The sequence below is a fragment of the Carcharhinus amblyrhynchos genome, chromosome 19 (genome assembly GCF_965287045.1).
Source record: "Carcharhinus amblyrhynchos chromosome 19, sCarAmb.v2.hapA, whole genome shotgun sequence".
Taxonomy (NCBI): Eukaryota; Metazoa; Chordata; class Chondrichthyes; order Carcharhiniformes; family Carcharhinidae; genus Carcharhinus; species Carcharhinus amblyrhynchos.
In genome coordinates this window covers 26,926,631-26,944,885 of record NC_137342.1, presented here as the reverse complement: position 1 = coordinate 26,944,885, position 18,255 = coordinate 26,926,631, and the positions used below count along the sequence as shown (strand labels likewise).

Here is an 18,255-nt window from a genome sequence, read left to right as displayed (position 1 = left end):
TATCAACTTTTTCTAAAAATGAGTGTAACGAGAAACAAGTAACAAGAAATAGAGGTGGCACAATGGCTAGTACAGCTGCTGCACAGCACCAAGGGTTCAATCCCAGCCTTGGGTGGCTGTCTGTGTGGAGTTTGCACATTCTCCCTGTCTCTGCGTGGGTTTCGTCCAGGTGCTCTGGTATCCCCCAAAGACGTGTGGGTTAGGTTGATTGGCCATGCTAAATTGCCCTTAGTGTCAGGGGGACTAACAGGTTAAATATGTGGGATTACAGGGATAGGGCCTGGGTGGGATTGTTGTCAGTGCAGGCTCGATGGGGCGAATGGCCTCCTTCCTCACTGTAGGGACTCGATGAGAAAACAACAGCTGTCACTCTCTCAGAGACCATCAGCCATCTTGAAACCTTACTGCCTCATGTTTATGCGAGTCCAAAGTCTTTAGCGCTGTCCTCCAACTGATTGGATTGGTTCTGACAGCCTCCAGTTGTGCAGACCATCTGATTCGATTAGTTCGAACCAACAACCTCCAGTTCCCCCATGTTTAAAAAAAGAGAGCTCTTTCGTGTAAACCTCTGACAAGCCGACACGACGCTTAAACGAACGACAGTTGGCATTTATCGCAGCTGAAGGCCACAAGTTAAAAACAAACAGCAAATTAGAGTGAGAAAGGTGGTCAGGTGAGATATTTTATTCCAAACCAAGGGCAACGTTAGCAGGAAAGGCCACAGGAAGCAATTAGGTGATCTTTTTGGAAGAGACGCAATTTGAATAATTGTGCTAAATGGGGGGTTGGGCAGGTGGGACTGAAATTGATCAAAAACAGATTTGATTGATGAACCCAATGGTCATTCTCTGTTCCTGTGTCAAGTGCAGCAAGAGCTAATACATGGCAACTAACGTTCTGTCAAAAGCAAACTGCACTTTGAATTTTAACTCTCTGGTTTAATAAAAGGTCCCTTTTCCATTTAGGTTTTTAATGAATATTAATTGTTTCCAATCAAAACACAGCGACGTTTGCAAGCACGTTGAGTGGGAAATTACTTTACAGAATATCACATTGTAATATCACAAGAAGTTGGGAAGGGTTGCTTTGGAGCAGGGAAGCCAATGGAGCTTTGCAAGAAAAGGGGTGTTTTGACACAATAGATGGCAAAAGCTGGTTCCCTCTGGAAAGCAAATTAATGCAGTAAGGAGTCTCACAACACCAGGTTAAAGTCCAACAGGATTATTTGTAGCAAATGCCACTAGCTTTCGGAGCTGGCTGTTCCTTCGTCAGATGGGAACAGCCAGTTCTGAAAGCTAGTGGCATTTGCTACAAATAATCCCATTGGACTTTAACCTGATGTTGAGAGATTTCTTACTGTGTTTACCCCAGTCCAACACCAGCATCTCCACACCATGACTAAGCAGATTAATAACCAGAGATCACAGATTTAAAATGACTGGAAAAGATCTAGAGGAAAGAGGAGATTTTTTTCACTCAGTGAATTACAAGTTCCCTTCAAAGGATGGAATGGTGGCACAATGGTTAGCACTGCTGCCTCATAGTGCCAGGGACCCGGTTTCAATTCCAGTCTCGGTTGACTGCCTGTGCACGGGGAATCTCCCCGTGTCTGCATGGGTTTTCTCCGGGTGCTCCAGTTTCCTCCCACGGTCCAAAGACGTGCAGGGTAGGTGGATTGGCCATGCTAAATTGCCCCTAGGTGTCAGGAGAATTAGCAGGGTAAATTTGTGGGGTTACGGAAGTAGGGGCTAGGCGGGATTGATGACTTGATAGACTGAATGGCCTCCTTCTGCACTGTAAGGATTCTATGAGAGTTGTCAGGGTCTTGAAAGCCCGGTCTAAAAAGGAAGCTACGAGTAATATTAGAAAGGATTTGAACAGGTCTTTCTGGACAAGGAACTTACAAGGTTAAGGGAAAATGACATGAGGATGTGGAACTCAGCACTGGTGCATTTTCATAGAATCCTCAGTACGTTTCCATAATTCGATGATTTATGTTCATCACTTCCAATCTTCCATGTTATAAAGGAAAATCATTTTGAATCATTCAAAATGTTTTCATTCTAACTCCAACGATCAATGAACAGTACTGAATAGGAAATGCATGCAACAGATTCCCTCACCAGACTCTAAGATGCAAGTAAAAGCAGGTTATTACTGATTGATGTGACTGCTGGAGATAACCTTATTGTGGTTTGAGCTCCTCGACACAAACATAATGGAGACATTTATTATAATGGGCTTACCTCCTCTCCAGAACAGCTCAGGCTGTTATTGTGGATGAAAGGCAAAGCCATTATAATAAATGTAATGTAGAATTTTCTAGAATAAAACTTGGCTGTTCCCTAACTGGTTTTGAGGCTGAATATCCCAGCCAGTGTGACATACAGCACAGTGGTTAGCACTGCTACCTCACAGCGCCAGGGACCTATCCTCAGCTCGGGTCACTGTTTGGGTAGAGTTTGCACATTCTCCACGTGCCTGCGTGGATTTCCTTGGGGTGCTCTGGTTTCCTCCCACAGTCCAAAAGACGTACTGGTTAAGTGATCATGCTAAATTCTCCCTCAGTGTACCCGAACAGGCGCCGGAGTGTGGTGACTAGGGGATTTTCACAGTAACTTCATTGCAGTGTTAATGTAAGCTTACCTGTGACACTAACACACAAACTTGTAAAAAAGCCTTACAGCCTCATTATTCTGAAACTCTAAATTTAATTAATTAGCTAAAGCGTCAGCAGAGACGGAAAGAGGCACAACTGAGGCTTAATTGATTGCACATCTGCCCCTCTACCCGCTGCCTGCAAAATGGCATGGTGGCAGAAAGACATCCGACCCCCTCCTGACTTTGCCTGAGTTTCCGCTTCTGAGCCTGTCGCCAGTGGGTCACCAAATTCCAGCCTTTATTCAACCTGTGGAGCATGTACAGCTCGCGCCAGGGTGGCAATTGAAGCATTAAAGCTCTCTGTCCCCTGTCATGAGAGAAGTGGAGAGAGCAGCCCATGGCTTCCACTCCTGATCACTTGTTCAAAGGCCTTCACTGCAAGCATGTGTATGGGAACTGGGGTAAGGATAAGGTCAGGCTTAATTATGATATCACTTACACTGAAATAGCCTGTCAACTCTCACCGCTAGGCTCAGCGGTGAGGAATGTTTATTTGAGCACAGCACCAGAGGGTGCCAGGCACATGGCACCAGAACCATTATGAATTGAGGATCTCGGAGACTGAACAAGTAGAAATTCAAGGAAAAATAGTTGATTCTGGTTTTTACAGCAGTGAACCCCATGATGTGAAATTAATTTTATTTCCCAATCTCTTTCTTTGCCCTTTGTTGTAGGCCTAGAACACTGATAGACAAACTCTGTCAACGCCATTCTGTAATTAGCTGCTAGATTTGAAAGGTTAGCCTTTGGTCAGGTACTGTATGATTACATTTGTTTGCAATGTGGAATAAAGTCAGAAGCAAATGTGCAATGATGACCTATGAATTACAGCAAAAGCACCAGAGAAAGTTTTCCCACAATTATTTAAGATGTAACTGCACCAGAGGATCTTAAAGAAATCAACTTTACCACAGCATGATTTGCCTCCGTTTCTGCGAGGAAAGAATAGTTCTGTTCACTGCCTCTGCATTGTCTTAATCGCAGAGGTTTCAAGTTTATTTATTAGTGTCACAAGTAGGCTTACATTAACACTGCAACGAAGTTCCTGTGATAATCCCCTTGTGGCCACACTCCGGCGCCTGCTTGGGTACAATAAGGGCAATTTAGTATGGTCGACGCATTTAACCAGCACATTTTTCGGAATGTGAAAAGAAACCCGAGCACCCGGAGGAAACCCACAGACACAGAACATATAGATTCCACACAGTGACCCAAGTTGGGAATCGAACCCAGGTCCCTGGCGCTGTGAAGCAGCAGTGCCAAACCACTGTACCGCCCCTTAGGTCCACTGGAACAAAGGACTAAGGAAGACTGGTACACCATTCAGCCCATCAAGCCTGTTCTGCCACTTAGTAAGATTGTGGCTGATCTGGTTGTGGTCTCAACTCCACTTTCAGCCTGCCCCCCCAACATAATCCTCAATACCATTTTCTAAAAAAATGTGGCTAACTCAGCCTTGAATAAGTTCAATGACCCAGCCTCCTCTCTCTCTGGGGAAGAGAATTCAACAAATTAAGTGCCCTGTTGAGAGAGAAAACGTTCTCATCTCTATCTCATTCTCTGGATATCCATGAAGGGAAACTCGTACCCTGAAAACATGCATTAGAACTTAATCACGTGCATTTTTTTCCTATTCCTGTGTATTCGATCAGCTGGCTTGGTACAATAGAGGAGTCTTTGAACAGTGCATACCCTTAACAGAGCCGGCTTGATCTTCTGTCACATTAAAACTAAATTGATAGAAAATCATCCATGATCCTTGCCAGCATGTGATTCTCTTTTCCAACTTTCCTGCTCTCGGGTGCCTCAATGTGCTTAGGTGCAGGAACTGAAATGTCTGCTCTGTGTTCAGCTATGTTTCCTTTCTCCTGCTTCTTTGCCTTTCAAATAATTGACCAAATATCATTTTCCTTGTAAAGAAACTGTTCAAATCTATTAGTTCAACTGGAGATGATTTGGTAATCAATAAAATTTGCTTTCTTCCTGTGACTTAAGCGATTCTCCACAGCTACTTGGTAGCAAACCCGGAACAATTCTCTCCGCAGCCATTTTCTCCATTAGTCCAGGGTTTACTGGGAAATCGGAGGATTCTCTGAACAAATTCTAACCCAGAAGCTCAATACGGTTTTGAGTTTTGTCTTTAAGAGTGTTCAGCAACAAAAACAGACTTGTTACAATGCATAAGGTGGCCTTTAGCCTAAAGTGCCTGCACTAGCTCTCCAAATGAGCAATTCAGTTTGTGCCATTCTCCCGACTGCTCCCTAAAGCCCTGCACATTCTTCCTTTTTAGGAAATAGATGAATAATTTGTTCTTGTTGTCAAAAGAGCACAGTTATTAATGCGCAAATGTTACTGCAACCAGGCAACAGTAAACACAAAAACCCAGAAACCTCTTGCCCAACATGCACTGCCCTGCTAATAGATGTTGTCACAAAACATCTGTTTGCCTTACCAATGAAATGCATTGAAAGTGTAAAGTTCTTTTAATCGCACATGAAATATGTACTAACCACACAATAGAAAGTTAGAATCATAAAATCTTTACAGTGCAAAGTCAGCCATTTGGCCCATCGAGCCTGCGCTGACAACAATTCCACCAAGCCCCTACCCCCATAACCCCACATATTTATCCTGCTAATGCTCCTGATACTAAGGGTCAATTTAACATGGCCAATCAACCAAACCGAAGCACCTGGAGAAAACCCATGCAGACATGGGGAGAACATGCAAGCTCCACATACACAGTCACCCAAGGCCTGAATTGAACTTATAAGTCATATGTTATAATTTATAAGTCTTATCCAACTCAGTCTAAGTACCCTTTTAACAAAATGTTAGATGTTAAGTACAGCCAGTCAACTTGTCTGACACTAAAAATTAACTATTAAAACAGTGGAGTTTCAGTGTGCAGGTTCTAATTTGATGTTGAAGATTGAAAAATGACGACCATAATTATTTTTTAAAACATTCCTTTTCCTTCCTCTCGTTTCTCTCTCTCTCTCAATCGAATCTTCCTTGTCCCCTCTGTACTTCTCTTTCTACACCTGATTTGATGTTGAATGTATTCACTCTAATTTACACCACCATCCTCAGTCCTTGCAGTGATTTTCACAATGTTTGAGTCCAAGGAGATATACAGTTCCTTGCTGTATTCACTTAGGTTCCCAGAATCCCTGCTTCCCTTTCTGTGGCATTATCAGCTCGCACTTTCAACAGCTTGTCATGTAAAAGGAATTAAACAGGTGAGGGCAACTCTAATGAACAACAGACATCATTAGATGCGCTGGCACAAGAAATGGATGGTCCAATATGTTTCACATGAAATCCAGCCATGCCCCTTAGCCAAGCAAAGTATGGTAGAGGACAACAGCAATTACAAACACTCATCACATTGCCTGATAACATATGCTCATAGTCTATGATAGGCTAGCTGTACATTCATAATGATCATCTGTGCTCCTTATCAAAAATGTGTCACTGTGAGTAGTTCTTAGCTCAGAAAAGTAATGGAGTTTGACACATCTAGACTTGCTCTTCCAGAATTTCGCTACAGCGCATTACAACCAGCTAGTTTGAAACCTAATTTTTTTTAAAAATTAAACTTTATATCTGTAATGACCTCAACAAGACCCAATGACATTAACCTCTTGGAGTGAGAGTTCCCTGATTGAGGTAATGATCGCCCGTCCAATCAGGGAGCCTTACCTGTGATAAGGCTTCTGATACTCCAGATTTAGTCTTTGTGGAGATAAGGTTGTAAATAGAGGGAATCTGATGAAGGGACACCAGCCTCTGAGGAGTAATTTCATCATCATAAAATACTTGGATGTAGCTCTAAACTCTTCATTGTTTTGCTGTTTCTTTTTTCTTCAGAAATTTAGCATGGTACTTGTAACAAGCATGTTACCATTCAGTCTTTTTACCAGCAGGACAAGGGGAATGTCTTGAGCTGTGAAATCTTTGGTTGCGCATACCGAGGCTAACAATTATTCCATTTTGTAATTTACATGGAATCATGACACATTTCCGTATAAGCTGTGTACCTTTGATTAAGGGACCTCACAGTAGGCATATCTGCAAGGCAGAATCGTGTGGAATCAATAGGAAGTTGTTACATTGGATTAAGAATTAGCTGCATTCCCAGAGGCAGAGACTTGGTATTAAAGCCATGGATCTATTTTGAGGATTAGGAGCTTTCCAGTGTATCTAATCATTTATGAATAAAATTTTATACCATGAAATCACTTTTCTGTTAAAATTGATCATAAAAATAAAAAAGGCATTCAATTCATACATTATGTAACATTTCTGTAGCCATCATCTCTATTTTGGCGTTTAATGCTTGAATGATTTCAATTTCCTGTCTTTCTTGCTGAAAGTAGATTGCCCTATACTTCTGATATTACCTGCTGATGGCAGAAGTAAGCAAAAGCATTAAGGCACATAAAAGAGCAGAGACAATAGCAATGATTTAACTTGTTCCTAAAAATCATCTGGAACAGTTACCAGAAGCAAAAAGTTTAAATGCAAGAACTTAATGAAAGACAGAACAAGATCAGGCCACCTAAGTTTATCAAATCGACTCTGTGGATAGACCCAACCCCACCCAAAGCAAAAATTCAGTAAAAACATTTCCTGATGCCCAAAGGTAACAAAGCAGAACTCGTGCATTAATCTGCCTCCATTCAACACTGATCAGTCAGATCCCACAAACACAGATCTCACCTCTGCCCTCCAGCATTGTAGAACCCAGCAAGCCCCTTGTACTTGTAACTTTCATTTTCATATGCAACTTATTTATACCCCACTTATCAGAGTTACTCAAACATCCCATCGAAATCCACTACGATTGTCTCTTTTATATAAATACAGGCTTCAGTAAATACCCTGTGAATGGCTCATAGTCCCACAAATAAATACCAACGTATCTATTGAGAGTCATACTCTGAGTACTCGGAGTGTTGTTTAACACTGTACAGTTACAGCATTGCAAAGAAAAGGAGATGATTTGGGGCATGATGCTGAGATTTCAGGCACAGTTCTGCTGATGTTGGAAGGAGCAGAGAGGAGGCTGAATACCTTGACAGAGAAGATAATTCACAGCGAAGTAGATGCTGGGACACAAAAAAACACTATTGCGACTTCCAAAGGCAGTGCAGATAAGGGACAGCACTGTTTTGACAACAGCCCAAGGGCAACCTGAGGGAGTTGTTACACTGTCACAAAAACCTGGATTAATTCTTCCTTTCATATGAAATCGTGCTATGTTTTATTTGAAATAATTGGTGGGAATCTCAATTGTCCTGTGTAGAACTGTCTTTTTTCCAACTATTTATAGTTAATTTAGGCACAAACGTCAAGGCCCATTAAACTTTATAACATAACGATGCAATGTGTTACAGCCCCATTGCTCAGTGTCATGAATAGGCAAGACATGAAGTTAAAATGGTTTTTTCACATTCTGAGCTGCATTTCTTTCAATGGGGTGTGGGAGGACTGCACCCTGTTTCCCTTTCCCCCACGCCAGAAGGAAAATTGGCCAGCAACTGGATAGAAACCTGTCATGACATGGTGGGGGTGGGCTAAACAAGCTGAGAGTGGATTTCCACCCCTCAATGGGTGGAAGCCCCACCCTCAAGAGCTGCTAGCCAAACACACTGATGGCTGCACCAGAGCTCGGTATTGAATAGTAAGGAGTCTCACAACACTGGATTAAAGTCCAACAGGTTTATTTGGTAGCACAAGTCACAAGCTTTCAGAGCGCTGTCCCTTCATCAGGTGAGTGGGAGTTGTGTTCACATATATAAACACAAACTCAATTTATGAGATAATGGTTGGAATGCAAGTCGTTACAGGCAATCAAGTCTTAAAGGTACAGACAATGTGAGTGGAGAAAGGGTTAAAGAGATGTGTATTGTCTCCAGCCAGTACAGTTAGTGAGATTGCAAGCCCAGGCAAGTCATGGGGGTTACAGATAGTGAGACATGAACCCAAGATCCTGGCTGAGACTGTTCTATTGAATAGCATTGGGACTGCAGGAAGATGAACGAAAAAGAGCAATGGCCGCTGCAGAAAGCTGTGTGCCAGACTTTGAGGCCAGGGAGGATTCCATGTGCCCAGCAAGGGGAGAGGTGGTGGTCAGGGGCTGGGTTTCGCAAGACAGGCAGCGAGGAAGGAAGGGGAGGTTAACTCTCCCCCTAAGGCACCACCCACCCCTACCCAAATGAAGTGCCCTTGCTCTGTCATCCTGCCATTTGTCACCAAGTTATTAAAAACAACCTGTCCATTCCCACCTTACTGCCCACACCTATCTATATCTGTTATGCACTTTAGCAAAATTCTGGAAGGCCAACTCTGGATGTCAAAATCCATTATTTTTCTGAGCTGAGAACTACTCACAGTGACACATTTTTGACAACCCTATTCAGGCGTGGGCAGCATATGATTCTGGTCAACAGGCTTTCCAGCAAGCCTAATTTACCTTTACTATTCATTTAAGTATGGCAGGCAGGCTGCCAATTTCAGCACCTGTCTAACTTGCAAAGGACTCAGCTTAGTGGTGGGAGGGGAAATGGAAGGCTAGCCATCCGACATGCTCCCCTCCACTCCCACCCAACCAAAAATATGTCCATCAGGGTGGGTGGTGATGAGGAGGGACATATAATCCAGGCCTGTGGGTGTCTGATCGTAGCTTAATGCCCCTGGAGAATGACCAAGCACAAGCTACAAAGGCGCTGAGAAAGTGGGAGGAAAATTGGCACAAGTACCATCAGCCGCATCCTTCTCAAATGTCGTCTGACAGCAAAATCAGAGAGGCATTGGCAGAAGCCTGGAACTTTGCTGTCTGTTGCCCTTGGGCTCCAGTTGGAATGTGGCCCAAGGAAACCTTGGCTCATGTGGCGCCCATCCACGACACTGATCTGCGGACTCATAACACGCTGCAACTTCGTGTTGCCAAGTTCGCTTTAATGTACCTTGAAATGTTGTACACAGGATGGAAAAATAAATAGATGGAAATGGGGCAGTTTTACATGGGGCAATTAAATCTGCCGAAGATCTCAAACAGAACATTGTAAGATTTCATTAAGAATGAAATTAACACAGGTTCTTGTGACAGCATTAACTCCCTCAGGTACAGAGGACTGTCAGGCAGCCTTCATTGTTTAATGTCTTCAAATTGCAACTGCATTACATTTCAGACAGTTTAGCTTTCAATCGAGAACAGAAAGCACAGCAGCAAACTGTGGGCAAAGCTGAACCCTGTACATTCATTTACTTTCACAACTCTCTTCAAAAATACAACATAAGCATTCTAATGGAATTGCTGCCAAACAATTTGGGTTGAGACCACTGAAATAGCAACAGTGAACATTAGTGAAACATGTTCAAGTCAAGTTGCATGGAGGACAAAACAGCTTTAATTATTGGTAACTGCTCCTACTCATAATTCCTAGCATCGATTAAACTTTCCTTCAGAGCAGAATGATGGGAGACTGAATGGTATTTGCTAGAGATCCAAATTTACTGCCATTGGATAGGAATAGTTAGCATATTGACAGCAGCGTAAGCAGGAAGAAATTAATGAGAGAAAAACGCCCTCAAGGTACAAAGTTAATCTTAAAGGGCAAGAATACATTGCAGGTCAAAAAATTAGAGGAAATAAATTTGACAGATAAAATTGGATAAGTGTCCAAATTGTGTGAAAAGAAATCACAGCAGCAACATTTGGTGAGCGTAATTTTCATCCAAAATGGATAAAGGAATTATAAATTTAGCCAGTTCAAAATAGGCCAGTAATTAAATGTGCCTTTGTCATACATTGTATGATAGCTTATTATTAATGCCCACATGCTGTGCAGATGAGTATACATCTCTTCCACTACATTTCTTTATTTTTGTTTGGTAGTAGGCATGCCGCAGTTTTATTAAAATTAGAAAATAAGCTATGATTGGATCCAGAGCAATGCACCAGTAATCTGAACATACAACTCTATTAAGTTACAATCTTGTGAATTGGTGCAGCACAGTGCCACAGTGGTTAGCACCACTACCTCTCAGCGCCAGGAATCTGGGTTCAATTCTGTGAATTTTTGTGCAGAGTTTGCATGTTCTCCCCTTGTCTGCGTGGATTTCCTCCAGGTGCTTTGGTTTCTTCCCACAAACTGAAGATGTATAGGTTAGGTGGATTAGCCAAGGTAAATGTGTGCAGTACAGGGATAGGGTCGGGGAGAGGACCTGGGAAAGATACTCTGTCAGACAGTCAGTGCAGATTTGATGGGCCAGATGGCCTCCTTCTGCACTGTAGGGATTCTATGATTCTCTCAGTCCGGAAACAAGACTTCTCTATCTTATTCATAAATGACTATGACAATATTTCATCACATGAAGCATTGCATTCACAGTATTTAAGTAGGGTTTTTAAATCCTCTCTCTTTGTTACTTCAGTATGTTATACAAAGCATATTCTGGTTAGATAGTCCTAACCACAGTTGTTACTATTATTGTAAAATCTGGATTATTCCACACCAAGTTATAATGAAAGATGCATTACTATTGTTGCTCAAGGCAGTGAAGAGTTTGTTAATCTCTACAAATGACTGACCTATGAGACTTTGCATTTCAAAGCAGAAAATTGATTAACATAGTCCCTTGAGTCTTATTAACCGCGTTGGCTGCCAATGGAGCCTCAGGCACCAATAGTGCAAGAAAATTAGAAAATGCTGTCGAGTTACTATCATGTTAACCCCACATCGAGGATTCCAGCCAAACTTGACAGAACATAGCATTAACTATACTGACATCAACGCTGTGCAGGATGTGATAGGGTGGAAGGGGGAGCATTTCTTGAAGAACACATTGTAAATCTTAAACTACGTAAGAGAAATATAATCGGAATTATAATTAATTCATACTGCTCTCCTGAATTTTCTGAAAATTGCTATTTTCCTGGAATTTACCAGCTGTGAAATCGGATCCCCAGTGGGAACGAGCAACTATAACGCTGGGAAATTGTTCCCCCAATTCCTAATGGCGCCTTCAATTGTGCAGTGCATTCACGCCAAATTATTTTTCACATTGACAGTACAGATGGATAATGGCAAAATTTAATGAGCAATGTTTGCATTTAAGCACAACCAAAAATTGTGACAACAGGATGTTATGTTTATGAGCTGGAACTGTATGATGCCATTTGCAAAGTATTTAACAACACAGACACACATACAAGAGCTATGGAGGGCCATATCAAATAGTTATATAAACAAGGTTCTTATTTTTGGGTGCCTTCTTCCATTTTTAAGTTCATGTCTAGAGACACAGTTTAATAGCCAGTGGATTCTCTAATACACAAGTTCTGAAAACGAGCAGGATTGTCAATTCTTTATGAACAGTTTGATTTCACTTTTGCAAAGGGCAAATTTCATTTATATTGCACTGGGCCATGCCAACGTGTTCCACAGCCAAAACGATTATTTTTTTGAAGTGTGCGCGCCATTGTTATAAGGCAAAAATAGTCACCAATTTACACACAGCAAAATCTCAGAAACAGAAAAAGAATGAATAAAGTTTCCTGATTGAGATGGGAAGTTAACTTGGGAACATGCCTGTGTCTGTGCTAAATGCGAGGAGACAATTTTCTGATTTCAAGAGGCATTGAAACCAAAACTGACTCATCAGGCTCATTGTGGAAAAATCCATTCACAATTTGAAAGACGACTACTGAGGGACAGGATATTGAGACATCGACTACCTCATGAGTGAAATCAGGGTGATATGCATGAATAAAACATTTTCTTTGTTCTTTGTTATTTAGAGTCTGAAATTTTAAAAGAAGCTTATTCCCAGGAGTGAAAGGAGAAAAAGTTATAGGATGAAAAGCATTTTTACATCAATATAACTATACAAGCTGAAAAATGGGCATGTAACTGGCTGAACTGAATCACGGCTGATGCCTTTAGGTTGATGTTAAAAGGAAGAATTGTTTTCTTAAATGATGCCGGAGAGAGAGAGATGAGTCAAATGGACCAGTTTGATACACTGTGCAAGCTGTGAGGGGGCAGACATACCTTCAGGAAGTAAAACAGAAATTGATTTGGGTTGAACCTCACAATAGGAAGAAAGGTTAAAGAAGGTACTCACTACTGACTGCCAAGGTAGAATAAACAGACTGACCTGAGATTGTTTGTGAAAGGGTAAAAGGATGGTCAGTTGATTGTCACCATGATTATTACGTCATTTTAAATATGTCAAAGTGAAGTGGGAATTGTTACTTTTGGCAAGATGCATTACATTTATTGAAGTAGTTCCGTTCCACATTTCTAATATGTATGAATCAAGGGGTTCCTATTCATGCTTCATATTTATGACTGGTGCGCTCATCAAAAAGGCAAGTCTGACAGACAGGCTGAGTGTCCTATTATCATCACTGGAGAAGGTCACTACAGGCTAAAATTTAGAAGTGTGATGACAGGCCCAACCCTTGCTGGAAAAATAACGACAGCAAGTTCACAACGCAAGCTGCGAATAATGCAGCATTCAGCAGCAACTTCAGTAACATTTCAACACATATCCTCAGAAGTGTTAAGGCAGATGGGAGTAATGGGTAGCAGAATCCCTAATTCCCCAGCAACTTCTAATCTTCATGGGATTCCACAGGAAGCTGTCAGGGTAGCAGTGGGCATTCAGTTTCATTGAACACAGAAAAATGATGCATATGCAGCCCTGTCTGTTCACTGGTGGGGTGGAGGGCACTGTTGCCACATGAGCACAGCCAGATACGCTGCACCATGCCGCCACACTGTTGAAGTTGTGGGTTTTTTGGTGCTGCTTTACTCTTTATAAAGGAAAACCGAAAAGGCCAGTAATCAGAGTCCTACGTGAAAGGTAAGAGATATGATAGAGGCTCCAGGCAGTCCCTTTGAAGGAGTCTATCATATAAAAGTTCAAGGCAGCCATAACCTTCATGGCCAACAACTCAGCGATCCCCATTCAGTACTAAACGAGCATAAATTCCTTCAACTTAAATATTAAAGGACCATAAGCCATTGTTTTGGCTTCCATTGTATGCTCCATTCCTCAGCCAGTGACTCTACCTCTCATTGCCAACTACCTGAAGCCAAACTAGAGCTTCCATGAGCTGAATATAGCACCAAGGTCAAAGCTGAGTTTCCATCTATGTATCCATGTCGACCATATCTTTCCACTTGTGTTGACCTCTGCCTCAGCTCATTTGCTGCTGAAACCCTCATCCAGGCCTCTGTTACCTCTAGACTTGGCTACTCCAATGCACTCCAGGCTGGCGTTCCACATTCTACCATCATCCAAAACTCTGCTGTCCACATCCTAACTCTCGCCAGGTCCCATCTGCCCAGCACTCGCAGACATGGGGAGAATGTGCAAACTTCACACAGACAGTGACCTGAGGCCAGAATTGAACCCAGGTCCCGGGCACTGAGGGGCAGCAGTGCTAACCACTGTGCTGCCTATGTATACTCATAGTGATATTATACTTTAGGAGACAATCAGAAGTCAATCTTTAGTCACAAAGTGAGACATTACAAACGTATTGCTCCTCGCGCCAGGGACTCGGGTTCAAATCCGGCCTCGGGTCTCTGCCTGTGTGCAGTTTGCATATTCTCCCCCTGTCTGCGTGAGTTTCTTCCCATAGTCCAAAGATGTGCAGGTTAGGTTGATTGGCTAAGCTAAATTGACCCTTAGAGTCAGGGGATTAAGAGGGTAAATATGTGGGGTTACAGGGACAGGGCCTGGGTGGAATTATAGTCAGTGCAATGGGCTGAATGGCCTCCTTCTGCACTGTAGGGATTCTATGATATTGCTACAACCCATCACCAGTATAATAAGTGTCTCTTTATATGTGCACAAGTAATTATTCAAATGAGTGAACCTCCCTTCCTACCCCTGTAGACTCTTAGTTTATTTATATCTATTGTTTGCTGTAATTGAATACCATTCATTAGATAAACAGGCATGGTTGTCTGAAGGACTAGAGCTTTAAAAAGGTCAGAGTGTGTTCCCAGAGGTTCCCCTGTCTCTTCTTGTCCAACAGTAATGCAATTGGGAGAAAACATTTCCAAACCCAGACACAAAACATCAATCTACCATTAAAAGCAAGGGCCTAAGTGAAGTGAAAAGGTCTCGCCTGCATCTTTATTTTCTTTGTGTTTTAGCCTGCGGAGCACTGTCCCGTTATTCACTCGTCTTCTTAGGGTTGCCCTACGTGAGGCTCTCTCCTCATCTGCATGAGAATTGGGGCTTTACTGAGGCTAGCACACCACTGACAGTCAGACTCCAAGTGCCCGAAGGTATTTTGGAGTTCTGTTACTGACAGCAGAGTATATCAATCGGCTCGGTGTCTTATTGTGAAGAGAGTGGAGACGGCGTTATTGACTCCTTGCAGCAAAGTCGAGTCAGAATTAACATGGAAATAGTGAACTGGCTCAAAAATTGTCTCAGCAAAAGAATATTTAATTATTCATGTTAGAAATGAATGATTGGTGAAGCGCAAGAAGGATCAGTGCTGGGACCATGGCTTCTCAAAAGCTCCATGTATTATTTGGAAGGTGGTGAGAAATTGTCTTGCAGCACAGAAATATCGAAGATGCAGTGGTTATTAAAAGATACTTGGAAAGGTTCAAGAGCTTTGGACTACTGATCAGCAAATGGTTTCTGCGATTTTCCTTGCATCAATACTGCCATCGCAATATAAAGCAAGTTCACTGGCGCAAAAACAGGAAAGAAATATCAGCAACTTCTCACTACAGGGCTGTACTGAAGACTCATGTTAATGTATTAATTACAATGAAGAGCAAACCTCTGTATAAATATATGATTGCACCCTGGGGTAACATTCTCAATTCACACCACAGCAGGTGGTACGAACACTGCATTTTACAGTCAAATGTTTGGATACTGAAACTTCCCAAGCTGAGCAGGGTAAGAATGATTGCCAGACGCTTTCACATTTACATATGGATTGAGATCCAATGTTTCAAAATGCTTAACAAAGTTTGACACCGTTCTTGAAAATGCAAAAATACAACTCTTTCACATTGCAATGCAAAACAACCAGAAGTCTGCGCTGCAGATCTTTTTCACACAGACGATGGTGCGTATACAGAATGAGCTGCCAGGAGGTGGTAGAGGTAGGTACAACTACGACATTTAAAAGGCATTTGGAGAGGTACATGAACGGAGAAGGTTTAGAAGCATGAATGTAGCCCAGTCACGCAAACCAGCCTCCCATCCATTGACTCTGTCGACATTTCCTGCTACTGCCTCGGCAAAGCAGCCAGCATAATTAAGGACCCCATGCACTCTGGACATTCTCTCTTCCACCTTCTTGGATCAGGAAAAAGGTACAAAAGTACGAGGTTACGTACCAATCGACTCAAGAACAGCTTCTTCTTGTTGTCATCAGACCTTTGAATCGGCCTATCTTACAGTAAGTTGATCATTCTCTACACTCTAGCTATGACTGTAACACTACATTCTGCACTCTCTCATTTCCTTGTCTATGAACAGTATGTTTTGTCTTTATAGCACGCAAGAAACAATACTTTTCACTGCACGCTAATACATGTGAAAATAATAAATCAAATCAAATCATACACAGGCAAATGGGTCTAGTACAATTTAGGAAATTTGGTCAGCATGGATAAGTTGGGCCAAAGGGCCTGTTTCTGTGCTGTATATCTCTATTACTCTATGCAGAATGAAAAAACCATTGGGATTTTTCCTTCCAACAGAATATTCTTCAAGTATCACTTGTTTGGCAGAGAAAACGAAAATGGTTATTGAGTAAGAATTCATAGGCAAGTGGATTAAGCAGACATTAAATCAGATTCTTTTTACCAAAGCCTAGTGAATAGCTTGTATCACATTTAGAGGGGGGAGAAAACACTTGTGCACAATGTCACATGAAGTACACATTTGAAGGAATCATTATCTTAGAGTGCAGGGTAAGTGGAGAACTGATTTATCTACTTTAAATGCCATTAGTTCTCAAAAATGGCAAAGCTTACATCAATCGAAATGTTTAAGATGACTACCTTCATTCATTTTAGACACCATCAACATATTTACTGCGCAGTTTCTTATCTCCCAGTTTTAAAGCTCTGTTCAATAGCCAGATAACCATCGTAATCTGAATAGGAAGTAAATAAACCCAAAGACCAACCATTTCTAATGCAGGTGAGCTTTCTTGAGCAATCTTCCAGGTGATATTCAAAATCTACACCACCATTCAAATAGCAAGCTGGAATAAAAATCCTGCTGCTCTTCTTCAGAAATGGCCTTTCCATTCTGTATCACCACCTCCTGTACACCATGCCTGCCATCTTTAACCAGAACTGCCCGAGAGTAGTAATCACATACCAAAGGAAATTTGGTGTTTTATAAATATGTGTTACAACACACAAGAGAGCAGAGAGTACTTACAGCCTTCATAGATGTCTGTGGGGATGTGGACAGCTGTGTGGTTGAAGTCCACACGGCGGCGGAAAGCTTGGTTCATCTGAAAATCAGGTTTGATCCTGGGGCGGGTTTCATTCCTTTCAGACTTTGGGAGGGAAGAAGAATCAAAGAATGAACACCTTACAGTTCGAAGTCTCTGACACAACCTTTGTATCTTTCTCCCGTATGATTATTGGACTATGAGGACACCACAGCTGCAATTTAAGCATTATGTCGCATTGTTAATGCCTGAAATTTCTTGCCATACAAGGGTTATTTACCCGTGAATTCCAGGCACATAACTCCTTGTTGGTTGGATAGTAATGATGCATGAAAAGCAATGCAGAAGGCATTTTAAGCCAATAGAATCACAACATAGAGAAAATTTTAGAACAAGCTAAAATTTTACAAATATACCAACATGGTTGCACTTTTATTTTTCCAATTTAAAAGCAAAAAGAAAAAAATTCCAAATTAGTGATTGTTTTATCTTGAGATCCCAAAACAACTACCTAAAAAACAGGAACAGAGATACACCAGAGGGAAGAAAAATACTAATCCAGAGGAGACACTATCACACAGAATGTACAGGACAGAAACAAACCATTCTGCCCAATTCACTGGCAATTATACTTCAGACAACTCTCATAAGAACATAAGAACATAAGAAATAGGAGCAGGAGTAGGCCATCTAGCCCTTCGAGCCTGCCCCGCCATTCAATAAGATCATGGCTGATCTGTCGTGGCTCAGTTCCACTTTCCCGCCCTCTCCCCATAACCCTTAATCCCCTCTCTTATCAAAAACCCATCAACCCGCTTCTTAAAAATATTTAGCGAGGCAGCCTCCACCACTTCAACGGGCAGAGAATTCCAGAGATTCACCACCCTTTGAGTGAAGAAGTTCCTCCTCAACTCCGTTCTGAACCGCCCCCCCTTTATCTTGAGGCTGTGCCCCCTAGTCCTACTGTCTTTTTTGAGCGGGAAGAGTCAGAACATTCTGTCAATTGGACAATAACAATGCATAAAAAGACACAAAGGGTGCTGTGCTATCTTACCAGCTGTTCATGCCATGCTCCCACTGCAGTGAAGTCAGAGAATTTGATGGCCAGCCAAATCTCCGTTCAC

The 18,255-nt window shown here is 41.9% G+C and overlaps 1 protein-coding gene across 7 annotated transcripts in view; it reads right to left on the bottom strand.

Moving 5' to 3' along the window:
• LOC145355386 (voltage-dependent calcium channel subunit alpha-2/delta-1-like) overlaps positions 1-18,255 on the bottom strand; it is a 627,920-nt gene that overhangs the window by 357,514 nt on the left and 252,151 nt on the right. For all 7 annotated transcript variants that reach the window (XM_080207404.1, XM_080207405.1, XM_080207407.1 and 4 more), the window contains one exon: positions 17,116-17,236. In XM_080207404.1, the coding sequence (XP_080063530.1) occupies positions 17,116-17,236 (121 nt within the window). The remainder of the gene's footprint in view (positions 1-17,115; positions 17,237-18,255) is intronic.